General features: G+C 44.8%; 1 protein-coding gene across 1 annotated transcript in view; it reads right to left on the reverse strand.

Moving 5' to 3' along the window:
* Positions 1 to 26636, reverse strand: part of DOCK2 (dedicator of cytokinesis 2) — a 456743-nt gene that overhangs the window by 423812 nt on the left and 6295 nt on the right. Inside the window, exons 2-5 of the mRNA XM_040262783.1 lie at positions 13487 to 13570; positions 3445 to 3485; positions 2261 to 2316; positions 1706 to 1802 (exon numbers count right to left, since the gene is read on the reverse strand). Coding sequence (XP_040118717.1) covers positions 1706 to 1802; positions 2261 to 2316; positions 3445 to 3485; positions 13487 to 13570 — 278 coding nt within the window. The remainder of the gene's footprint in view (positions 1 to 1705; positions 1803 to 2260; positions 2317 to 3444; positions 3486 to 13486; positions 13571 to 26636) is intronic.

Consider the following 26636-nt stretch of genomic DNA (forward strand, 5'->3'; position numbering starts at 1 on the left):
CTTCCTTGGTGGCTCAGCCAGTAAAGAATCTGTCTGCAATACAGGAGACCCGAGTTCAATCCTTGGGTCAGGAAGATTCCCCTGGGGAAGGGAATGGCTACCTACTCCAGTATTCTTGCCTGGAGAACCCAATGGTCAGAGGAATCTGGAGGGCTACAGTCCATGAGATTGCAAAAAGCTGGACATGACATAACAACTAACCCACTGTTGAATATATGCATGCGTATATATATGTAAGAGTAGTACTTTCCTGAGTTTTGTGAGTTTTTCCAGGACTTATGGAACCTGAGGCTAGGTTGGAGGGAGTGTCATGGGAGTCTCCGAATTTGCACCAAGTTGGGCATAGAAGTTAAAGCGTCTGCCTGCAGTGCGGGAGACCAGGGTTCGATCCCTGGGTCGGGAAGATCCCCTGGGGAAGGAAATGGCAACCTACTCCAGTATTCTTGCTTGGAGAATCCCATAGAGGGAGGAGCCTGGCGGGCTACAGTCCACGGAGTCACAGAGTTGGACACGACTCAGCGGCTTCACTTCAGACAGAAATACAAGTAGCCCGAGGACCTGGCATCTGAAGTGAGGGCAAAGGCGCTCAGTCTCACAGAATCGAGCCCTCACACCTGGGTGGCCAGTGCCAGAACAAAAGGGAATGGTCTTATAGGGCATCCGGTTGGTGTAGCAGAGTTGGAGAATTGTTGGAACGAGACAGCATGTTGTAAAATTCCTTGTGTGAGTCATTTAAATTTACTGAAAAGGAAGACAATTTACCTATTAGGTAAATACTTAATGTGCAGTATGCAGATATGGCAAGAATCGTGGAAGTGTAAGAATCACTTTAGTAGGGTAAAGGGCATGATGAACTTGCCATTCAAAGATTTCTTAAAGAAAATGTCAAGCTTCCATGGTGCATGTGTCAAAGGCATGGTGGAGATAAATAATACATCACTTTAGCCTTAAATCTGCTGTCTGCCCCATAAACTTTACTGACAACTTTTGGGAAACCTACAGAAGGTAATTGAAAGTGCCCGTTACCATACACTATGAAAGAGCCACATAGGAGTAACATTCATGCCCTTAAAAGGTGAGCATACACACAGCGCAGAGCACCAGCGAGCGTACAGGATTTCGTGACAGATATGCACGAAGCCTTGGTGGACACTAACTCTCTCTAGTTTGATGGTTTTCTTAGCTATCCACTCTCATTAGGAGTCCTAGAAGCATCAAAGGAGGATTTAAAATTAGATTTACTTCAATACAGGGAAAACCATGCAAAATACGCTCTTAATTTTTCCAGGGTCAAATTCTCTCACAGATCTGATGACAATAGTCATCAGTTAATTGATACATGAGAACAGTAGTTTTCAAGGTGTTATCAGCAGACCACCAGATCAACATCCCTAAGTTTATTAAAATGCAGAGCCCCACTGAAGGAAGCTTTACTTTCAGTAGCATTCAAGGTGACACTTAAGCACATTCAAGTTTGATAAGATTTTCATTAGTTTAAAAAAAAAAAAAAGAAGGATCACTCCAGATGCCCGTTTACTGTGACTCACTAACTCACTGTGTGGCTCTGAAAGTCACCTAACTTCTCTGGGCTTTGATGACTTCATACTGTTTGTTATACTCCGTCAAGGCTACATTCCAAATCTGAACCAAGCCACAAACTGTAAGCAGCTTCCATCCCAGGGCTGAGCAGGGTTTCGAGTCTCACCACGTAGAGCTGTTTCCAGATGCTGCCCCATTCCCAAAGCGTCGTTGTCACTTCTTGTGCCAGAGGAATTTCTGCAGGAACAATGTTCTCGATATTTCTATTTAAGGTGGGAGAGAAAACGGTGGGAAATTGAGACCCAGGTGCTAACAAGATAAGATGTTGGCAAATTTGCATTAAGCTGCAGCTGCTGAGAGGGGGCCTTGCTGGCAGAAGGCTACACCACTTCTAATAGCCACACCAATTCCATTATGCAAATGCAAGGGGCTTCCTTTTTCTCTGTCCTCCTGCATTGAGGTGGGCCCTTCAAGCTCATTATTCAGGATTAATCTATTTTAATTCAGTTCAAAGGCAGCTGCCAGTGAAAAGTTTGATTCTCCAAATGTACTAATACCCCCTCAGAATCAGATGCGAACACGAATCAATTTGCATTGGAGACAAACACAGGCACGAAGAAGACAGAGCCTTCACATCTGCCAAGTCAGGTTTTCAAAGCACACGGGATGCGGGCATCCATGAGCCACCAGAGCGTCAAGTCTGGGGAAAGATCGCAAATACCTTTTTTTCTCCACGGTCACTTCTTTGATGTAGATAAAGGATTTTGGAAAAATGCCCTGTGGGGATGAGGTAAGATAAGATGAGATTGAATGACTTGTCCCTACAGAAAAAAAACTGACCCCAGGTCTTCATGATTTTTTTAAAAGCTACTAACTGGTGAAAACCTCCAACTTCACAGGAATAATTCCAGTTGCACAGAACAAGTGGTGGGTGTTAGATTCACTCATTTAGGCCTAATTCCTCTCCCCTTCTTCAGCAGTTGTTCAGGATCCAACAATAGCCCTAGATTCCAAAGAATGCTCTAACCGCACTGCGATCACTCACACTATCAGATGGGCAAGGCAGGAGCGCTTGAGAGGTTCACTCTAAGGGAGAAAGGTTCTCTGCCTTTCCCCTCTCCTGCCCAATTTTGGGAAAGCAGCCACCCTGTACTGTCAGAGAAGCTCAGGTGCTGAAGCAACAATGACCCTGGTTAGCACGTGGGCTGCTTTGATTTGAGATCGCTTTCTTTCTGGATTTATTTGATTGTTCTCTAGAGAGCAGAGAGGGATCATGCCTTCTAATACAGTATGTCAGGGAGGAAGGAAGGAGCATCTATTATTTCCTTTCTCCACAAGCTTGGCTCAATTGACAAGAGAAGTTGAGCAATTACTTGGACATTCCTTCATCAGTTTAGCCAATGTGTACACTGGGGACACAAGGTAACTGTACTAGGTACTGTGAGATGTCAGGAGGTGAGCAAAGCACGTGCATCTCCCACGGAGATGGTGGTGTGTTGTGGGGCTAGGGCAGAGGAACTCCCTGAGGGCTGAGACTGGACCTATCCCTCCTGAGTCATGTTGGAAACACAGGTGAGGAAAGGACGAATGCCCCAAGCCAGCTAAAGAAAGACAGTAGAAGATAAATTTCAAATAAAAAACACACGATTCAATGGGACTGTAAAAATCATATATGGCTGGCATATTAGGAAAATTTTCAGGGAGAAGAGAGCTCTGGAAGCTGGCCTTAAAGAAGGAGTGAAGGGGGAACGGATCACGGTACAGCAGAGAAAACACTGGACCCAAGGAGAGAGGAGTGAAATCAGTCTGCAGAGGTGCAACAGCGGAAAGTAATTGCCTAGGGGACTGGCACGGTCACGCATAGACACCCAATATTATCCCAAATAAAAACAAAATTGTCCTCACCTGTAACATCTTGTGCTTTACAAGGTATCCCCTATACCAATCTGCAAAGAGAAAACAAAGAAACAGGTCTTTCATCTATTCTTGCAAGTCCCTTGCTGGGGTTTACTGTTGTTGCTGTTTGTTTTTCACTAGCAAAGCAACTGCAAAGTGTTTTAGACCTTAGGTCTAGATCAAAGCCCTAGGATTCAACTCATTCTATTGAATGAGTTGCCAACATCTCCAAAAAGTGACCAAAAATACAGGGATTTCACATAAAAATGCAAATTTAATCCTTCTTTAAAAAAAAAACAACAACAGGAGGCCAGTGCTCCCCGGTGGCTGCGGTTGGCTAGTGGTGAGGGGCAGCTGGTCTCATCAGACAAAAGGAGGCATCTCCAACTTACCAGCCTCTACCCAGCCCCTCTCTTCTTTCCATCACCTGCCTGCATCCTTCCTGTGTTCATACGCATGTTTTCAACCTCTGCCTTAGGAATACAGAAAGGCTGAGAATGTCTGAGGAGTTTGGCAAACATCCTAAAATAATGCCCACAGTTCTAACAGCAGCAAATTGTGTCTAACATGTGATCTGCAGAAGTTAGTCATTACAAAACAGATAGGTTCAGGGATGGGTGAAAGGACAGGAGTTTTAAAAGATTCTTCCTTTTGAAGGAATATCAAGAATGATTCCATTAACAGAAATCCAAATTATATACACAGTCCTTGGACAAAATGAGCCTTGGTATAGCAAGTATTGATGACTATAATGAGTCTACTCGCCTTTGAAATGATTCAAGCACAGCCAAGTAGTGGCATTTGTTATCTCTGTAAATAAAAAGCGTCTGCCAGGAGGCTCATTAGCAAATCCTCATTACTGGGCTGACAGATTGCTGTCGAAATATGTTCTCAACAGACATAAGTGTGAGCTCCAAAACAAACATTTAAAATGCAAAGTCACCCCTCATAGTCATGAACTAGCTAAAGAAAGTTCTAAAGCAACAGGGGACCAAAGTGGTACCTATTTTAAGAGACAGAAAGGTAGAGGAAGGAGAGAGAATGGAAGGAATGAATATTGGAGAGAAAGAATCTCAGGTTTGGAATGAAGTTATCATTCTAAGCAGGCTTTCCCAGTGGCTCAGTGGTAAAGAATCCACCTGTAAAGCAGGAGACACGGGTCGGAAGCCTCTAGATCGAGAAGATCTCCTAGAGAAGGGCACGGCAACCCACTCCAACATTCTAGCCTAGAGAATTCCAGGGACAGAGGAGCCTAGCAGGCTATAGTCCATTGTGTTGCAAAGAGCTGGACATGACTAAAGCGACTGAGTGTCACACATGCGTGCGCACACACATATACACACATGCCATACACACACCATTCTAAGTATCCTTCATATATGAAGCCTTCTAATCTTCACAACAACCCTATAAGGTGGGAAATGCAACTGTCCCATTTTACATAAGAGAGGCCCACCTGAGGCACAGATAAGTTAAGTAACTAGCCTAGTCACACAGCTAGTAAGGAGCCATCATTCTGTGTTTCTTGTCTAGGGGAAGAGCATGGTGGAGGCCTAATACTACCACCCTCCCAACATCTGAATCCCCAAAACTACATCCCCTCTAAGTACTTCCTGTGGTGGAACACTTTCTGCTTCATCAAGAACCATATTCGAGTTTTACACTCTAATCATTTCCCCATAACTATCGGTAATAATTAACTGTTAAAATTAGTGCTTATATTAACTATAGTGCTTGCTTTGTGCCAAGAATTCTGGTGAAGCCTTCTGTTTTGTTTTTTCACATTATAGATTGAGTCTATAAAGTGGGAACTATTATTGCCTCAATTCTGCAAATGAAAATAGAGAGGCACGAAGAGATGAAGAACTTGCTCCTGGTCACACAGCTAGCGAGTGATGCAGCTAAATGATTTAAATCCAAGCGTCCGACTCTGGAGATGAGCCTCCACAGTACTACACTAGAACAGCCTCCTTTATTGGCAGCTTCTTCCCATTCATCCAACTTCTCTGTAGCATTACTATTGATAGCTACCACGTATTGATCGCTAAATGCACACAAAGCTGTATACTGCATGCTGTGTGTGTTTTCTCTCATTTAATTCTCATATCACACTGTGAGTTAAGCATTATTATTCCCATTCTGTAGATGAAGAAACTGAGACTCAAATCAGTGGAGATGCTGGGCCAAGTCACATGCCAGGGTTCAAGGACAAGTCTGTGTGGCTCCAAAACCAGCCCTCAAAGCGGTTCCGCCACATTGCCCTCCATGGGACGAGCACAAGCACAGATAACGTTCTCTTAGATGCACACACAGTCAACGGTCTCTTGGTTGCAGTGACCTGAATCCACCTTGCTGGCCAAGGCTACCAGACTCCCCGGGGAAAACGGTCAAGGGACTGCTAGCTGCTCACATCTGCCTCTGCACAACTGGGCCACCCTCAGGGTCCCTGGACTTCCTCTTCTAGCAACACCAGCCTCCCTCACCCTTGATAACCAGTGACTTGCCACCTCTTGTAGGAATCCTGATTCTCAGAACTTCAACTCACTCCTGAGCAAGAAAGTGATTGATGCTTACCCTCAGCATCCACATTCTGACTCCGAGATTGAAGTTCAAGAAACACTGACTGGGCTCTATTCTGTACACAACACTGGCCTAGGTGCCTTCAGAAATAAATCCCCAGTGATCTTTGATGAAACGGGCTTAGCACCATCTCTACTTGCAACACGATGATGAAGCATCAGCTTCAGCAGATCTGTCCTTAGGACTTTTTCTGAGACTCCCAACTCTGCTGAATCAGTGACCTCTGTGACCTCTGATGTGTGCTCCCAAATCTGGTCACCAGTCAGCTATATCTGGGAGAAGGCAATGGCACCCCACTCCAGTACTCTTGCCTGGAAAATCCCACGGACGGAGGAGCATGGTGGGCTGCAGTCCATGGGGTCGCTAAGAGTCGGATATGACTGAGCGACTTCACTTTCACTTTTCACTTTCATGCAACCCACTCCAGTGTTCTTGCCTGGAGAATCCGAGGGATGGCAGAGCCTGGTGGGCTGCCATCTATGGGGTCGCACAGAGTCAGACACGACTAAAGTGACTTAGCAGCAGCAGCAGCAGCAGCTATATCCGGCTGTACTCCGAGGCCTGACAGGACAGACAGCAAGAGTTGACAGGCACAGCAAAACCCATGACGACAGGCACTCTGATCAAAACCAGGCTCTGGGTGACAGAGCACTGACCATATCCCAGGCCTTATCCCCTGGCTTAATGCACCTCCAGTTAAGTAATAGGGAAGGCTTTTTTGCCTAACCCTATCCACGAGACAAGAACTTTTCAAAAATAGAAAACTCACAAAGTACATCCTGGGAAAGATGAGAAAAGGGAGTTTCAGGTTTTTTTTTTTTTTTTTTTACCTTTCTTATGGAAAATGATAAACTCCAACTGTCCTCCTTTCCCAAAGCCCAAATGACAAAATGAAATGTACTTAAATTCTCCAGTGACCCAGCAGTTGTGTGGGGAAGGGGAGAAGGAGGAGAGATTAAAAATATCCCAGCACATCAAAAAAGAATCCACATCCTATTTAATAGAAATCCAGTCCTCTCTCTGCCACCTGACGGCAACGTGATCTCTCGTCATGTCACTTAAACTTCATTATTTTCACCTGTCAAATGAGGGCACTTACTAACACCTAGCACACAGAGTGGTAAGTGTTAGTTGCAAAACTAGTTTTTTAAAACAGAATTATGAAGGTAAACACATCTGATAAAGGTACAGCATCTTAGACTGGAAGAAAACATACCAATTTCAGGAGGAGCATTGCCTGAGGAAGACAAAAGGACAAGAATGCAACAGGGAGGGTAAGCACGGGATCTCAACTGATCGAAAATATTTATTTCTTTAAAACACATATGAACTGAACACACAAAGTGTTAACATTTCTTTGTTTGCGTAGTGAGTGTCTCAGTGTATTTCACATTCCAGTTTGATGGAAATATCTACTAACGTTAAGAAGAATATAACAGAAGCTACTATCCATCAGTGCTTAAGAGCATGAGGTCTGAAATGAAAGCTTGAATCTGAAGATCTGTAACTTCTGAGTGATCTTTGACAGGTTAGTGCACTTCTCTAAGCCTCAGTTTTCTTATTTGTAAAATGTGAGCAATAATAGTGTCTGTCTCATAGGCGTAAATTAGGTAAGAAATTCAGTTTGTATAGTGCCTTGCATATGGTGTTAAAAGATTAGTAAATGCCATTTTGTCTTTTAAAAATCCATAATCATCATCATCATCAATCAGAGAAACTTAGGCATATTTTCCATTTTACTTCCAGAACCTACAGATTTTGAATATTGTTTGTTTTCAGTGACATTTCAACTTATTTCCATAACAACAAAGTAAATAACACGTTCTTCAACTTCAACATAATGGAAGTTTATTGATGTTTTAGCCTCACCCACAATCAAAAGGGAAGAAAGCTTAACTTATAAACTCCCCTCTCAGAAAACAGAGCCCCTTTCAACACCAACCTGTCTCTAGAGCAGACCCAAACGAAGGACCATCTCCCTGCAAAGTGGCACTTTTGAAAATACCACCTTAAGTCCTTATAATGCCCCCTTCGTACCCTAAAAACAAAGGACCCGGACGGACCAGGCTCACTCTCGGTGGAGTTGCTTTGAGAGAAACTGCTGCATGGCTCTGGGCGCACCTCACTCTGCAAGTGGGAGATTCCAAACCCTTCATGCAGAGGTCTTTGCAGCTGAACCAAGGCCGAGCTGACACATGTGCCAGCTTAGAAAGAAATATTTTTAAGTGAGAAGGGCAAATCTCAGAATGGTATGTACAGTGTAGTCCCATTTTTTAGAAAACACTGACAGTAAGAGCCAGGTCTTACCTTAAGGAGGTTAAGCTACGTCAACTTCCTCCTCATCCATCCCCCTTGTTCCATTTCACTGGTGAGTGAAATTCAAAAGTTCCTTGGAAACCCTGTCTAGAAACCCCATTATCTTCACCACTAAGACTGAGCTCCGTGGCCTGGGCAAGTGTGAGTATCAGGAAATGAAAGGGAACCTTCCCTGGTGTTCTGGAAAAGAAGAGTCAGGTGGCAAACAGCTGAGCGTGAAGAAGACATTCCCTCTGAAGGGCTTATAAAGACAGTCTAGGTGGCCCAGTGGTTGAGAACCTACCTTCCAGTGCAGAGTATGAGGGTTTGACCCCTGTTCGAGTAGCTAGGATCCCGCATGCTGTGGGGCAACTAAGCCCATACACTGCAACTACTGAGCTGGGCACCACAGCGAAGACTCCTCGGGCTGCAACTAACACCCGAAATGCCAAAAACTAATTAAGTTAATTAATTTAACATTAACTAATAAAATATTTTTTAAAACAAGAGTCTCAGTAAGCTGGGCTAACCCCAAGGATCATCCCCCCACCACAGTGTAAGCAATCAGGAGGTAGGGGGTGTTTCTCAGAGGTACCCATTGTTGCCTTCCGGGTGCATGGATTGGCCCTTACCCCAAAACCAAATCCAAGCATAGGGGTGCCACCCAGAAGATTCATTCAGAGACAATGGGGGCATCTGGCTTCTTGTTCTCCAGCTACATGGCTATTCATGCAGGGGACTGGCTGGCCTTTGGGTTTGTTTGTTCAAGCAGACAAAAAATCGGAAAGAGAACACCCCAAATCCCTTCCACCCTCAGCCTTGTTTAAGCTGGGGAAAGGGAAGGAGGAGAACAAAATTAAACTGGACATGGTATTGGAGTCTTCTGAGATGTTGTTAAATATCAAGAAAGATGTCAACCAAATATAACTGAAGGAAGTGATGGGAGAAAAATAATACTCCGTTTTTATATTTATTCCCCCATGAGGAGTTCTAACTGCTTAGTAAACACTTACATGTGTTTTCCACATCTGAAAGCAGGATGTAGAATGTTTATGCTGCCTGTGGGTAGAAAAGGCAGCCTGAAAGATGTAATGTGGACAAAGAAATAAGCATTAGGATGTCTAAGGCTCAGCAATGAAATGTTTGAGTTTTCCCTTCTGAAATGTTTGCGTTTTTTAATCACAAAAAAATATTATCTAAAAGGAAATACTAAAAATGTTAGTGTTCTAGTGAAAGGAAACTCTTTCATGCCTAAGGTTTCAGCTCAGATTTTGTTTTCTCCATTCATCTGACTGTGTAAGTTCAGTACATAGGCAAAAAAGGGCTAGCCTCACCCATTCCAGGACATCAGAGGGCCAGCTTCTGGGTTCCTGGAGCCAAATTCCTAAGATACATATACACCTGCCAATCTCAGCTTTAATTCTGTGTAATGAGGGTTGTGGGGAGAGACGGAATCCAACACAAAGCACCTAGAAGCCAAGGATGGTGCTAGACAGCTTCTCTACTTCTCTTATTTTATCCTCATAGCAAATCCAGGAGCAAGGTGATGATACTCCCTTTTGCAGGTGAGAAAACTGAGGTCTACCTCCCTCAGCTAGCAGATAAATGGAGCAGAGAATAACTTTTTGATTCGAAAGTCCATGCTTTCTCTACATTTGCATCTCTGTGCCTGCCCTGCAAGTAGGTTCATCTGTGCCGTTTTTCTAGACACAGAGTGAGGAAGGAGAGGGTGGGGTGAATTGGAAGAGTGGCACTGACGTGTATACACTACCGTGTGTGAAACAGACAGTGAGTGGGAGCTGCTGCACAGCACAGGGGGCTCAGCTCAGTGCTCTGTGATGACCGAGAAGAGTGGGACTGAAGCGGGGTGGGAGGCAGGTTCAGGAGCGAAGGGACATCTGTGTACATATGGCTGATTCACTTTGTTACACAGCAGAAACGACAACATTGTAAAGCAACTGTACTTCAATTAAAAAAAAAAATTAAAGTCCATGCTTTTTCTACATCTTTTTTTTTTGGAGGAGAAGGGAGATTTAAAAATTACTGAAAAATACAAAATAAAAATATTCACATTTTTATCACCTAGAATGAATCATTGTGATATCTAGAGAAATACGCTTTGGCTCTTCAAGATTATATCTATTCTATTCCATTCTCCTCTAAACTTCTCAATTTTATTAGTTTTTTTGTTGTTGTTGTTGGGTGGACAGTTACATTTTACAGTTTTCTAACAATGACATTCTTTTTGGTAGTCATAAATAGTGTATATTTTAATACTAATTTTGATTAATCAATTCACTTGGACTCAATGCTTGCCAGTATTTCCTCCTATCGCAGCTTTCCAATTCCTATATTTTAACATTTTGATTCCTCTCTCAATTGGCTGGATTTTATTTTTTGAGTACGGTTTCTATAAGCAGGTTACATGGGCACACCCATATTTTTTCTACTGAGTCATTTTGACTAATTTTTGACTAACACTGTGGTTTTCACTTTTTATATATATATCTGCTTAGAGGAACAGTTTTCAATTGGAATCAAAAGCAGAACTCCCCACCTGCAAAAAAGACAAGGCCAGGCCTGATCTCCAAGCCCTTAGCCATCTAAGGCCCTCCGGGACTCTTGGGATCCTATAAATTCCACTTTGAAAACTCCTTATGGGTATCAGAGCACACATGATAAATACTAATCATTTTCATACAAATTCCTCACATATCTGGAATCAATCTAACAGACTTCTAAATAATGTATTTTCAAAGTATTCATGAACTGGCAATCACTTGCTAAATTAACATGCCCAGATCTTTCCAGAAAATTACTGTGGTTGTTTATTACAAAGATACATTAAAATAAGACTGATCAATCGAAATTTTTAATGAGAAACCAAAACTCAAAAGTTTAGGAGCAAGGAGATTAATCCCCAAAACAAAGGTGGCTTGAGTCAGAAAGTGCAGCCTTTTTGACCATCAAGCTCCAGGCCAGGCAAAAGTAAAGAAACACTCTGATTGTGTGCAAACTGTGTGATCAATTTACTGCCCTGAAGCACTTTCACCAGGAAAACTACAAGAAAACAAGAGAAACACACTCATCTAAATTTCAAAATGTGGGATGCAGAAAACATTCTGAGGCTTTTTCACTTCTTGGAAGGCAGTGGAGGAGAGGGAGCTCGTCTTGACAGGAGTGGAGAGAACAGCCCCTGACTCAGGGTGTGATGCTGGGTGAATCATTTCTCTTGCCCGAGCCTTGCTCCCTCACTTGCAGTCTCTGCCTGTTTAGCACTCAGTATCACAAAGTGACACTGAGAGGAGTCATTCTGCTTGCTGCCTTTATATTCACTCCTTGCCCTTGGTAGATTAACTCAGAAGTCGCTCATCTGCCACTAAGCAGAACTGCATCTGTAAAACATAGGCTTGTGCTGTGGGAAAGGGGAAGGGTGTTTGTAATCAGATCTCCACCCATCTCCTCCTGCTGCTAAGTCACTTCAGTCGTTTCCGACTCTGTGTGACCCCATAGACGGCAGCCCACCAGGTTCTGCTGTCCCTGGGATTCTCCAGGCAAGAACACTGGAGTGGGTTGCCATTTCCTTCTCCAACGCATGAAAGTGAAAAGTGAGAGTGAAGTCGCTCAGTCGTGTCCGACTCTTAGCGACCCCATGGACTGCAGCCCACCAGGCTCCTCCGTCCATGGGATTTTCCAGGCAAGAGTACTGGAGTGGGGTGCCATTGCCTTCTCCGACCCATCTCCCCCAGTCCCACTCAATCTGCAGGTAAAATAGGATCAGATTGGGAACTTTAGAGGCCTGAATACTGAAAAGTTCATAGTATCTAAAATAACAATAGTACCAAAGAGTAAATGTTAGGAAGGTAATAAAGTTGCTTTGAAATATCAAATTCTTTCTCCCTCCAAAAAATGTTTTCTGTTTGTTTGCTTATTTTGGTTTGCATGTGTGTGTGTGTGCACACACACGTGTGCAAGAGTACATGCACCCCTACACAAATATGCAGAGTTGCCTTGTTAATCGCATACAGCTAATCTTGGGCTGAAGATGCTACCTGTCCTATGGGTTGCTATGAGGAGTAACTAGCCTAACATGTAATGGGAATAGTACAGTTCCACCTATGAGGTGAGAACCCACAGCTGGCTAGTTCTGTAGGCAGCCTCCTTTCCTCTGACTCTCTATTTCTACTTGAGCGGGCCTCATTAACAGGAGCACACCTGCTTGGTGCCCACCCTTCACCCCCACCCCAGCATGGGACAGCCTAACCTAAGGGATTAGCTGGGAAACAAGGACAGAGCCCACTCTGCCCTTCCTTTTCTTTGCTCTGCCTGGACACAGGAAGGACACACAGTACACCCTCCACAGAGCAGGATTATAGGCAGGCCCACGTGGCGGAGGGGTGGGGGTCTGGGGAGATCCACCATGTTCCAGTTGGGCAGTGAGGATCAGGAGAGCCTGCCTGAATATAGCCATCATATTCGTAAGTTCATTCAACTCTTACACCCATGCCATGGTCTCTATGTCAATTTTATCAGTGACACAGTTGATACATTGATTTCTAATGGTCTGTCTCACGAGTCCAAGGCCATTAATCTTAGTGCAAAGTTTAAAAAGTACGCACTACCACCAATACCACCACCACGATACTGTGGATACAGCCCAATAGATGCTTGGCTTCACAAGAGACGGCACCTCTGCGGGAAGAAAGAGATGCTACCTTGGCCAAGACAGGGCTCCCAGGTGGAAGAAGGGAGTGAACACTGCTCCCTGACCCAAACCACGCAGCTGGGCACCGTAGTCCTCCTGAATCAGGATTATAATCTTCCAGACCTTTCAAAACCCTAATAATGCTGATTTCTTTCTAATGGTGTTAAAACTAATAAAGAAGTGTATCCAGAAGGTGTCACAGTCTCCCAATAGCTCCATGGCACAGCAAAAAGCACAACAAATGTCAAACCACATAGTCAGGACTTTGCTTCTCAGTATATATTCCTACAATAACAAAACACTGTCTTTAGTTAAGTTAAATGACTAATATCAGCAAAATATATTTAAACAGACCACGCAGAGTTGCAAGTTCCAAGAGAAGGCCGGAGTGGCTAGGTATGTCCTGGGGGTGTCACAACACCTTTAGCCCAAGCTCCTGGCGTCCCAGGATGACCTGGGCCAGTGACTTACCTCCACAGGTCTCCTGTATTCGTACCACATCGCCAATCTGCAGGGAGAGTTGGGGGGTCCCGCTCCCTTGGAAGTTGTATATGGCTGTGAAATGAAAGAGAGGCATGGTGAGACCTCTGGATACCAAGAATCTCTGCACCTTCCTTTCTTGACTTTATCTAATGCCCATGAAGCCCTCATGGGCTGAACAAAACCAGTGTACAAACCACCTCTTGCCACACGAGTCAGTGCAGGCCCAGTCTGGCTCCCAAAGGCCTCTGCTCATTAGTCAAGCACAGCCTCTCCCTAGTCAGGCTCTGCGCCCCAGCCTGGTGATAGGAAGGGTGTTTATGTCATCTCCATGCTTGACTTTCCACGGTCCCGTGCTCTGCCATCCCCTTGTTCCATTCTCACAGCAATCCTGTGAGGTGTAAACTGTGATCCCATTTTGCACATGAGGAAATGGAGGTGCTGAGAGGTTAAACAATTTGGCCAAAGTCATTAGGTTAAGAAGTGACAGGAAAATCAGTACCCGACATCTCTATTCTCAGCGGCTATCATGGGCTACTTGCTGCTCCCCAGTTACTCCACCCCTGGTGACAGCAGCCTAAAATACCAGTCTTTCCTCCACTCAAAGACCACCCAGTCTTCACTGTCTAAGAAAGCCGTATCTTTCTCCTACCCAGCTCTAGCCAACCTGTGTTCCTCTATCTTAAAATGCCTGTTTCTTGGCCTTTCCCAAAGCAAATCTTTCAGGCAAGTCCTGTTTTATCCATGAGGACCTCCTTGATGTCTCCAGGCCACACTAACCACCCATCCCCATCTCCTAATAGTTGGTAGGACTCTTATGAGTACCTAACATTCAAGAGTGTACTCTGATTTCCCATTTACACTGCCAGTTTCTGGGGAGCAGCAGTTGGCTATGAAAACACCCAGAGTCCCCTTTGGGCTATCAGAGGCCTCTGCTAATCCCCTGGAATGTGAGATTACACTATATCATTACAGTGCCTAGCCCTTGCTCAGCGTAACTTAAGTGAGGACCAGGCCATAACCTTAACCTAGAGATGAAGCTTGTTCAAGGAATACTCAACTTGGGAGGTCTTCAGGAAGAGAACACAGAGATGTTTTATTTGACACATGAATCAACATACATGTGGTTTGACTTAAGGGAAGACCCTCAGGAGGATGGATGATTTGAACCTACAAGGTTGTCCTCATTCATTCAGGCAGCAGGTATTCGGTAAGTGTCTACAGTATGCCAGTATGATCTTGTTCTTTCGGTGAAAACACAAATAAGTATAAGGTTATAAAAAATGACACAGGCAATGGAAGAGACAAATATGGCCACCTGGTAGGTGACTTTCCAGGTGATACAGTGGTAAGGAATCCACCTGCCAACACAGGAGATGCAAGAATCACAGTTTTGATCCCTGGGTTGGGAAGATCTGCTGGAGTACGAAATGGCAACCCATTCCAGTATTCTTGTCTAGAAAATTCCAGGGGCAGAGGAGCCTGGCGGGCTACAGTCCATGGAACTATGGGTTGCAAAGAGTTGGACACGTCTGAGCACACACACACACACAAGAGAGGGGAGGGGGCATCAACTTTTCCTGGGGTAGTTAGTGAAGGTTACTCCCTGAGCTGATTATAGATGGAGGAGTCAAACAAGTCAGCAATGGGGACAACGAGCGGAAGGGCATTTCAGGAAGAGGAAACAGTGTGTTCAAAGGCCCTGAGTGAGGAAGACAGTTGGCACAGAGAGCATAAGGGAAACTGCAGTGTGTGGAGTGCGCTAAGAGAGGAGGGAGTGACGCAGGCAGGCTGGAGAGGCAAGAATCAGGTCACGCAGGACTTCCTGATGAGTTTAGGCTTTATTCCAAGACAACAGGAAACTGAATAGGTTGTACTTAGCTATTTGGTAACAGATTTATTCAGATACAGTTTGTCCACTTAAAGTACGTAACTCAAAGATTTACTCACAAGTTGTGAAACCATCACTAAGATTAATTTTAGAACATTCTCAACACCTCAAAAAGCTCCCCCAGCCACAAGCGGCCACTCGTCTACTTTCTGTCTCTGTAGATTTGTCCATTCTAGACATTTCATATAATATATGGTCTTTTGCAACTGGCTTCTTCTGCTTAGCACAAGGTTTTAAAGGCTCATCCATGTTATAGCAACTATCATTACATCCCTCATTTTTGCTGCTGAATAATACCCCATTGTATAGAGACATCAGAGGCTGGAAGGCTGAAAGGGAGTGATGTAATCCCGTAACACGGACTATCACTCTGGCTTCCATGTGGAGAGTGGATAGAGAGAGGCAGAGTGGGTGTGAGGAAGCCCATGAGCAGACCCTTGCTTTGTCTTTCTAATGCCAGAGGTCTCTGGACCAAGGAGACACAATGCTGTTGAGCCACGTGACAAAACAGCAGACAGACTGAACTGAATGAGGAGAATCCTGAGGCCTCTCGGCAGCCTTACCACTGACTCAGTTCATTCCCTCTCCCTTTGGTCCTCAGTCTCTCCTTACCTGTCAACAAACTGCATTCAAAAACTACTTCTTAGAGCCAAATCAGCAAAAAATGGTGAAGTGGGGAACTGCAAGAATAGGTGCTTGCAATGAAAAATCTGGCAAAAATGGTCAGAACCAACTTTATCAGAACCCTGAAAAACAGTCAGGAGTTTACAGCAACCAAGCAAACCCTTTCTCCAGAAAAAGGCAACTGAAACCTGGTAATGTCTTGCAGCATTTTAACTTATCCTTATCCCATTCTCTCTTCCCCATCTTTTGTTGTGGCAGTCTTGAAGACGGTATTCCATGTTCGTGGTGTCGATTCCCAAGGCTGGAGGGAGCAGAGCAGGCCTTGTCCCAAGAAATTGTAGTTGTTTGTTTTGATCTGTCTGTAGGCTTCCTGAAGGACTAAAGCCTTGTGTTTGTCTTTATTTCCCTGATTTGGGACTCTCCTAAGGCGGAGATTCAGATGACACCACCCTTATGGCAGAAAGTGAAGAGGAACTAAAAAGCCTCTTGATGAAAGTGAAAGAGGAGAGTGAAAAAGTTGGCCTAAAGCTCAACATTCAGAAAACAAAGATCATGGCATCTGGTCCCATCACTTCATGGCAAATAGATGGGGAAACAGTGGAAACAGTCAGACTTTATTTTGGGGGGCTCCAAAACCACTGAAGATGGTGATTGCAGCCATGAAATTAAAAGACGCTTACTCCTTGGAAGGAAAGTTATGACCAACCTAGACAGCATATTCAAAAGCACAGACATTACTTTGCCAACAAAGGTCCATCTAGTCAAGGCTATGGTTTTTCCAGTGGTCATGTATGGATGTGAGAGCTGGACTGTGAAGCAAGCTGAGCGCCGAAGAATTGATGCTTTTGAACTGTGGTGTTGGAGAAGACTCTTGAGAGTCCCTTGGACTGCAAGGAGATCCAACCAGTCCATTCTAAAGGAGATCAGTCCTGGGTTTCTAAAGATCAGTCCTGAGTGTTCATTGGAAGGACTGATGCTAAAGCTAAAACTCCAATACTTTGGCCACCTCATGCAAAGAGTTGGCTCACTGGAAAAGACCCTGATGCTGGGAGGGATTGAGGGCAGGAGGAGAAGGGGACGACAGAGGATGAGATGGCTGGATGGCATCACCGACTCGATAGATGTGAGTCTGAGTGAACTCCGGGAGTTGGTGATGGACATGGAGGCCTGGCGTGCTGCAATGCATGGGGTCGCAAAGAGTCAGACACGACTGAGCGACTGAACTGAAGGCGGAGATGCAGCCATGCAAAGGGCATTAATCAAAAACATTAAGTCAAAAGAACTACCTGCTGCTGTACAGGGCAAAGAATATAAGTTGGGGTGAATGATAATCCTACCTCTAAGCCCAGAAGGAAAGGCTTAGAATTGAAATGCTTTGGAGAATAAGAGCTTTGAAGAATATAACATATCACTAGGGATCTAAAAGACCACGTAGAGTTGGACACATGTTGAGAAAGGGTGTGAGAAAGCCCACATCTCAGCTCTGGTTGACTGTCAAGCTCCATGCAGGAAGGAAATGCAGGCTAAGGCGAAGTTGTAAATGGGCTGGCTAAGCATTGAAGGTATGTCCAAACACCCACACACAGCTGCAAAGACAAGATTTTTTTTTCTCTATTCCAGGCATTTAGAGACTTCCGTGACCATATGCAACAAACAACATGGTCTTAACAAAATGCTTTAGAAAAATCACTAATCAAACCAACTGGTACAATCTGTATGAAGGAGTGACAACAAGCCCTGGCAAGGAGGGAGACTCTGACGTCCAAGCTAGCACATCATAATATTCAAGAAATCCAGTTTTCAACACAAAATTTTGAGGGTTGTAAGAAACAAGAAAGTATAGTCCATCACAGAGAAAAAAAGGAAATTAATAAAAACTGTCCTGAAGGATAGACAATGGACTTAGAAGACAAAGACTTTCAATCAGTTATTTTAAATATGCTCAAGTAGCTAAAGAAAACTATGGACAAGGAACTAAAGGAAACCAGAAAAATAATGTCTCCCAAAATGGAGAATATTGTTAAAGAGAGATAAATTATAAAAAGGAATAAAATAAAATAAACCCTTTGCTCAAAATGAAACCTGAGAGGACTCTCAGGGGACTCAAGCGTTCTCTTCTCCTGCATAAAGCTGCCCTGTTTCTCCATTTTCCTCCACACCTGGCCTGACTTCAAGCCCTGCCCCCAAACAGGCTGCTGGCATTTGGACACTACAGCCTGTTAATGCCCTAACTCTGCAGGTTCCCCACTTCCTGAACCCTCCAGCCCCAGAGGTCTGGCTGACGACACACCCTGACATGGAGCTGGGCAGGGCCACAGAGGTACCTGAGGTTTCTAACAGAGGAAGACCGTCCACAATGTGTTTACCTCTGGAGCACTAGAAAATTAGGCCTGTCCATCAGATATTTGAAGTTCAGAGCAAGACTCTTATTTTGTTCCCAGACTGGAGGCTTCCCATCTTTCCTTAGGACTCTCTGCCTCCGACTCTGCCCAGCTCTGTCAGGTGAGTGGCTTAAGAAGATATCTTGGACAGATCTTGAAACCTGAAATCCAACGTGAAGGTCTGTACTCATTCCAAAGACTCACATTATAAGAAAATGAAAGTAACTGACATTGCCATTTAATTTATAAATGTATTTCTGCCTTTGCATGAGGACCTCTGTTCTCAAGGCTCGATTTGGGGAAAAGAAGACATTACTTGTCGACAAAGGAAGTGGCTTTGCATACCAGTACCCAATTCTGTTAAGTTTTCTAAATGACTAACAGGAAACTTTGAACCAGAATGCCACCCGTTGCTAAAGTTTTATTGTTTATCTATGAATCTCACTTGAGTTGTTTCTGACCAGTGTCAGAACAGGTCATCTCACCACTCCCTGCAGGTCTAACCACTCTCAAGTTTTGAGTGAGTGATGGAAAAGGCAGAAAAACCAGAGGAACCTACAGGAATAAATAAGTAAAAATCACTGAAATCATAGCCTTCCCCACTCTGGCCATGTCCACCCATGAAAGATAAACAAGTGGTGGAAAGATTTCCATAGACACCTATCTCAGCTTCCCCTTTTTTATGAAGTTTCTGTGCCTAGTAGAATATTGGTACAACCCAACAAAGGATTTGACCTTTCCCTGTGTTAAAATACTATACTCAGCAGATAAGGCAGCAGCTGGTTACTGACAAGCCTAACCAGACCAAACTACTTATGGCTGAGGATCAAAGGGGTATTTCAAGCACTAGGGCCATCTAAGGTTATTGAACCCAATGAGGCTATTCATGCTGGAAACCCTAGATTGTCAAGCCAGGGGGAGCAGCTACCTTAAGACAGGTGGGACTTCCAACAACCCTGGAAATCAAATCCACTGATTAGCTACAGATTTAACTTAAATGTATTGAAACAGGCTGCTCATCAAGAGCCTAAATCAAGAGATTAAGGAAAAAGTAAGCACACACTGTTACAGCATGCCGCTCACATAAATGAATAGAGAGGGGTCTCTATGCTTCCTACAGTGTTAGGAGGTAAGTACAAGATTTCACTTGGATTTATAGATGAGGAAACTGAAGTAGAGAGAAAGTAAACAACTTATTCTTTCACCTCTAACTCGTACGTTCCTGTTGTTTAGTCTCTAGATAGTGTCCGACTCCTTCACAACCCCATCGACTGTAGCCCACCAGGCTCCTATGTCCACGGGATTTTCCAGGCAAGAATACTGGAATGAGTTGCCAGTCCCTTCTTCAGGGGAGTTTCCCGACCCAGGGATCAAACCTGTGTCTCCTGCATTGGCAGGACCACTGAGTCACCAAGGAAGCCCAACCAGTGAGTTAAACAGAATTACCCAGAAATCTGGACCGTTCCTACTTCATATACAGCTTGGCCCCTCCCCTCACAATGGTGAATACTTACTGAGCACACGTTACGTACCAAGCACATGGTATTTTTCAACAAACATTCACTCGATACCTACTGCATGCCAGAGACTGCTCTGGCTATTTGGGTTACAGTGACAAATAAGACAGACAAAATTACTTATGCATTACTTGTATTAGCTCATTTAATCTTCACAGTAACCCTTCAATGTATTACCCTCCATGTAACATATGAGAAACTGAAAAAAAGATTAAGGAACTTGCCCATGGCCACACAACTAGAAAACAGAGTCAAACCCAGACTGGAATCTGAAGTCTTTCCTTTCCTGACTAGCCCAGTGCTGATATCACAGTTATTGTGTGTGAGTATGTATGTCCATGTGTGTATATCTATAAACACAGACAAACATACATATATGTGTGTGTGTGTGTATATATATTGGACTTGTTAATTTCCTGTCTTCTTCAACCTCAGCCAGGGTGAAGACTGAGCCTGCCTGGTGCCCAGTGAATTCCCAGTGCTGAGAACAGCATCTGACTCACAATTGAAGTTCAATCAATATTTACTGAACTTTAATAAATACTTGTTGAACTGAAGGAACACACCCATGCAGGGTGGGTATGTCTCGTCTCCTGAGTTTTTTCTTGCATTTCTTGACATTATTTAATGAGTTGCTGAGCCAGCTGGATTGCCAATTTTGATGGCAGCCATCGAGTGCCCTGTGACCCTTCAGGATGGATTTGTACCTCATCAGGACCCTGCCACTTGCAGACAGGTTTGAAAACAAAAGCTTCAGCAAACCCCAGTTGTCAATAGAGTTTGTACAAGCAGCCATGTAAGGGAACACAAACGGTATTGGCGAAAAAGAATATAATTGCCTGAAGCTCATTTCTCTAGTCTCTGATCTGGGATTTGGAGGGTCTCCGTTCCAGAAGAAATAGAACCAGCCGGCAGGTCCACTTTGGATTCAAAAGAAACACACACTTTTATTAAAATATACAGATAGTTTGGCTGGAGTCTCTGGGCAAGGTGTTGGTAGCCTCAACACCAAGGCAACAACCTGACGTTGCATCAGGAGGGTGAGTGCGATGACCCAGCAGAAGCTTCCAGCAGCAAGGCCAGAGCTCAAACCTGGTGCAAGTTGGCAGTGGATGAGGCAGAAGAATCACAGCCAGAGGGAATCAAGGAGAAGATGTCTTCCTCCGATCAGGAGTGAACACTTCTAGTTATCAGACTTCTCCGAGGACTTGACCCACAGTCACCCATTTAATCCTCTCACAATTCTTGTGGTGAGTACAATTATTAGCATCTCGGTTTTACACATGAGGACACTGAGGTAGTGTAAGATGAAGTGAACAGCCCAGGGTGACCCAGATGGAAAGGAGATGAGCCAGGATTTCACCCCAGGTGGGCTGTCTTCAGAATACACAGCCTCAACCATTACATCACACTGCCTCTGGCTAAAGGATGTGTATTTGGCACCCACAGAAGTGGGTGCTTTAGGACCCCTACTGGATCCTCCTAAAACCTTACCGGTTGCCGTTGGTGAGCCAAGGTGACATACTCAGCCAACAAGAAGAAAGTGAATTCCCAGGAGTTCGCTAAGCAGTGACTCTCAGCTGGGGACAAGTGTAGGGAAGGGAACACGTGTCAATGCTGGACACATGCTTGGTTGTCACAATCCTGGGGGTGGGGGAGGCAGGGATGGGGAGTGGGGGAGCTCCTAGCATCTAGCTGGTGGAGGTCAGGGACACTGCTAAACATCCTACAGTGTACAAGACAGCCCCATATCAAGAATGATCTGGCCCCAAATACCAATAGTGTCAAGGTTGATGAGTCCTGCAAAAACATCATGCTGGGATTCACTCTCTTTTTCCCAGTGTCCCCAGTATAGGTATATGCACACACCCATGCACACACTGTCTCACACTGTTCTGTGTTCACACACTCACATACCAGACTTGGAAGAGAGGCTTTATGATGAAACCAAGGGCTGATTTCTCAGTCCCCAAGCTCCAATGTGGGAGTGTGGTGCACTGTTGGGCTCTGCAGAAGGTGAGAGGGGGTGATAGAGGGTGAAGCCTGCTATCCTGGAGATTTTGGGAAATCTAGTTCAAGAGATAAAATGAACACACAAGAAATAAGAGGCTATCATCCTAAAGGAAATCAGTCCTGAATATTCATTGGAAGGACTGATGCTGAAGATGAAACTCCAATACTCTGGTCACCTGATGCAAAGAACTGACTCCTTAGAAAAGACCCTGATGCTGGGAAAGATTGAAGGCAGGAGAAGGGGACAACAGAGGATGAGATGCCTGGATGGCATCACCGACTTGATGGACATGAGTTTCAGCAAGCTCCAGAAGTTGCTGATGGACAGGGAGGCCTGGAGTGCTGCAGTCCATGGGGTCTCAAAGAGTAGGACACGACTGAGTGACTGAACTGAACTGAACTGAAGCTGTGGAGCATGGCAGCCATGGTCTCTCAGAAGACAGAGATCAAGAGAGGCCCCATGAAGGAAGTGAGACTGGAGGGAGAGGAAAGGGCAGGGGGAGGGAGGGGGAGAACTGGGGTGACAGCCCTGGGGAGAAAGGGAGGGAGGGAAGGCCACAAGGGCAAGGAAAAGAGAAGGGAAATCAGCTTGACGGGTGCAGAGTTCAAGTGAGTCCTGAGGTGAGAACTGTGGGGCTTGGTGCAGGGATCCAGGTATTTAGAGGAGAGTTCAAGAACGCCTCAGTTGTGAGCTCGCTCACAGGACTCAGCCTCCCGACAGGAAAGGAGCTGGGGGGTAAGGGCAGGAGGGGACAACTCATCTGAGCCTTATGAGGCTACTAGAAAATGTAAAACCTTCAACCTCTATTCCCTCTTCATCCTCCACCTTCTGCCCTCTCATATGCTTACCGACACATCCATTCATCCGGTCAGCAACTATTCTGTGCTAGGCAGTTCGTGCTGGAGAAGAACAAGAAACACAGTACTGCCGCCATGGTGTTCACATTCTATGGAGGAGCCAGACAGTTCCACACAAGGCCACAGTGAAATCTGACGGGGCGATGGCAGGAGCCACAGCGACCGGAAGCAAGGGGTGTACCCATCTCCAACCTGAGAGATGGGGCATTTGTACTCGTAACATTGTCTGTTGCTGCCTCAAGCAAAAAGGAGAGACTACTCCTGGCTCATCACCTTGCTGAGAGAAGAGACTGGTCTTCAGCTCTGCACCCCCACACTCAGCCCAGGACCATAACTTAGCATGGATTTATTGGACTTAAGCGATCTGAATAGACTATAAAAATAGTTTTCTTAATCTTGACCACTCAGATCTAAGAATTCACACTTTGGGCAGGGTGCCTTGGCTGTGTCTATCGTGTCTAGTTACTGAGTGCACTTTACCAGGGTCCATAGCTGGCTTCCATGAATGGGCCTGAATGAAACGGTAATGCAAAAGTGGACGTATGCATGCTTTTGTAGGAAGAGGAATTATAGATTTCACTGGATTTTCCCAAGGGTCCCACATCACAGTATCAATGAGACTCTCTGACCCACCACGTTTGTGCTAGTACCAGATGGAATCTGGTTCCATCAAGAACCAGAGGGAATCGAGGTTGACCTCCAACAGAGCTCAGCCCTCAAACAATAAGCCGCCCGGCGGGGAGATAATGCAGTCGCATAAAACTAAAAGGCAAGATGAAAAATGATTTCAGGACACCAGAAGAAATTTCTTCCAGGGATGAGGTGTAGAAAACTGCTGGAAAGAGGCTGCATTTCAGTAAGAGTTTGAAGCTCTCTGCTCTTCAATTTCCTCATCTTTGAAATGAAGATAAAAGGACTCACCTCTCAGCATAGCTGTGAGGGTTCAACATGACACCACTGTGCTTCACAAATAGGCCGGATTGGAAAAAGTTGAGGCAATGTTATTATTTATGGCAATATCGATGACAACTTAGACCAGGGGATTAACTAAGGAAGTCCTGTATGCAATTCCATTCTTCCAGCTGCTCAGACCAAAAACTATTGTTTTTGCCTTTGTGTCACCCCTGATTATTCCCTTTCTCTCATACCTACATCCAATCCATGAGGAAAATCCCATTTGCTTGACCTACAATACACACCCAGCCAAGCACATCTCATCTCCTCTCCTGCTATATCCCTGGGTGCCCCCCACCACAATCTCTTGCCTAGATTATTATAGTAACTGCTGTGCTGGCCTCCCTGCTTCCACAGTTAATTCCTTTCTATCTACTAACCATAAAATGTCTACAATAATCCTTTTAAAATGAGACAGACAGTGGTTGCCAAGGGGGAGGGGTGGGACAGGGACAGGCTGGGAGTTTGGGGTTAGCAGATACAAACTATTACATGTAGAATGGCTAAACAACAAGGACCAACTGTACAGCATGGGGAGCTATATTCAATATCCTGTGATAAATCATATTTATTGGAAGGACTGATGCTGAAGCAGAAGCTCCAATACTTTGGCCACCTGATACTAAGAGCTAACTTATTGGAAAAGACCCTGATGCTTGGAAAGATTGATGCTAAAAAGAAGGCAGGAGGAGAAGGGGATGATAGAGGATGAGATGGTTGGATGGCAATGGACTCAATGGACATGAGTTTGAGCAAGCTTCAGGAGATGGTGAAGGACTGCAGGACAGTGCTGCAGTCCATGGGATTGCAAAGAGTCAGACGCAACTTAGGGACTGAACGACAAGTATGTGTATGTGTGTGTGTGTGTAACCGAGTCACTTTGCTGTACAGCAGAAATTAACACAACATGTAATTCAACTATACTTCAATTAAAAATTAAATTTTAAAAAAGACAAAACATACTGCAATTCTTCTCAAATCCTTCAATGCCCTATCCCCTTCCATTCAGACTAAAAGCCAAAGTCTTACAACATGTGCCAGGCATTGCTCAATACAACCTCTGCTCAGAGCACTCATTTCTGAGCACTCTGCCCCTGGCTTACTCTGCTCTGTCCACACGGGCCTCCCACACACCAGAGAGGTTTCCTTGGCTGTTTATTCTGCCTGGAACACTCTCTCCTGAGACAGCTCCCTTACTGCCACCACCAAGCAGGCAAGCAGCAAAATCCCACTTCCCGGCCAAGTCATCCAGGTCTAGTTGGCGCCAGGTTTGCACCTTGCTGCAGCCTAGCACACCAGTCACGGTCTCTGAAACCTGACATGGCTAGCACTTAATCCATCCCGACAGATGCCTGCTCAGCACTGGCTCTGTTCACACCCTGTGCTGAATGCTGAGGCACCTATGCAAGTCACATTGCCCACCTAGGTCCTCTTCACCATCCTGGTTTAGGCTTTGACCCAAGGAGTTCTGTTTTATCAGGGGGAATCTGAGTGCCCTGGGGCAATGTCTGGAGGGGGTCTGGAAAGGTGCTGACACTGTCAGTCACACCCACCACCTGCACAGCTTCTTTAAATCAATGTCGAAGCTGACAGTGTTCTAGTCGGGTCAGAGGAGCAAGACATGGATGACTTTTTTCCAAGAGAACTAGAAACCAAGTGAGACTTCAGAGGTTGACAAACTGAGCCTGGCTGTTTTTTAACTCACATCAATTAAAGAAAGTGGAAAGAAAGGAGACAGTGCCTATTAAAGGGAACATTTGTGGTGCCTCCACAACCTTCTGGAGTTGGTCGGCAATAAGCATTAGCATTCCCCATTTGCAGGACATTCGCCACAGAACACAGACTGCAGCCCCCATGTGTAATTGGCCATTAAATTAAAGGCCTATAAACCTAAAAACAAAAACACACACACAAACCCAGAAAGAAGTCCAAAGGCCCAGAAACTAGCAGAATATTATGGTGACTACACACCTGTCTCAAAATTCAGCAGTGATATAAGAATGCTGAACTCAGAAGGAAGCAAAGCTTAGCAAACACATTCTGTCAAGGCTCATTCAAACACAAACATTATGGTTGGGGGCAAGATGGCCACTAACAAATGCAGTTCCCATAAACCTAGGGATTAGGACAATCTCCATAAATGGACTTGAACAGTCAGCCCAGCAGGCACTCTTCAACAATCCCAAACTGCTGAAGCATCAGAAAGGAGGAGGACCAGGCGCCTAAGAATTGGTGGCAGGAAGGAATCAGATTTCCATCCATGCGTTTTTATTGTGCCAGACTAACTTCTGGAGACAAATCCAAAGGTATAGTTTGCTTCCACAGCAAAAATAGGATTCCTCTAAGCCATTTCCTTTACAATGTTTCCCCCCATTGCTCCTCAGGGGCCTTCTGAGACCATCCAGTTTAAGATTCCCTCCCTCCCATATTCTCATTCATGAGACAGGCTCTCTTCTTCAGAATAGCACATATCATAATTTACAGTGATATACTTCTTGATTTTCCCACAAGGTGCCTTTAGTCTTCCCACTAGACTATAAGCTCCAAAAGGGTAGGAAACATACTGGCCAAGTTCTAGTAATTTCCCTATCTAGCCCATAGGAAATGCCTGATAAATATTTAAGAAATAAATTAAGTAGGAAGGAGTGGATGAGTGAACAAATTGATGAGTAAATGACAGTCTCTGTCTCTCCTCTTTTACTATTAACTCTGGCAGTAAGAGCAGTAATAGTGGTCCCTCTGTAGCGGAGTTCTCCCCTGGTGTGTTTGGAATCCATGTTTGACTCACGCCTCCTATGCAAAGAATCTGTCCCCACTCACAACTCCTGCCAGCCCTGTCCCATAGCCAGAGCATATTGGGAAAGGCAGAGGCAGTATCCTGATCAGAGTGGGGCTCATTCTTA

The sequence above is a fragment of the Oryx dammah genome, unplaced genomic scaffold (genome assembly GCF_014754425.2).
Source record: "Oryx dammah isolate SB20612 unplaced genomic scaffold, SCBI_Odam_1.1 HiC_scaffold_20, whole genome shotgun sequence".
NCBI lineage: Eukaryota > Metazoa > Chordata > Mammalia > Artiodactyla > Bovidae > Oryx > Oryx dammah.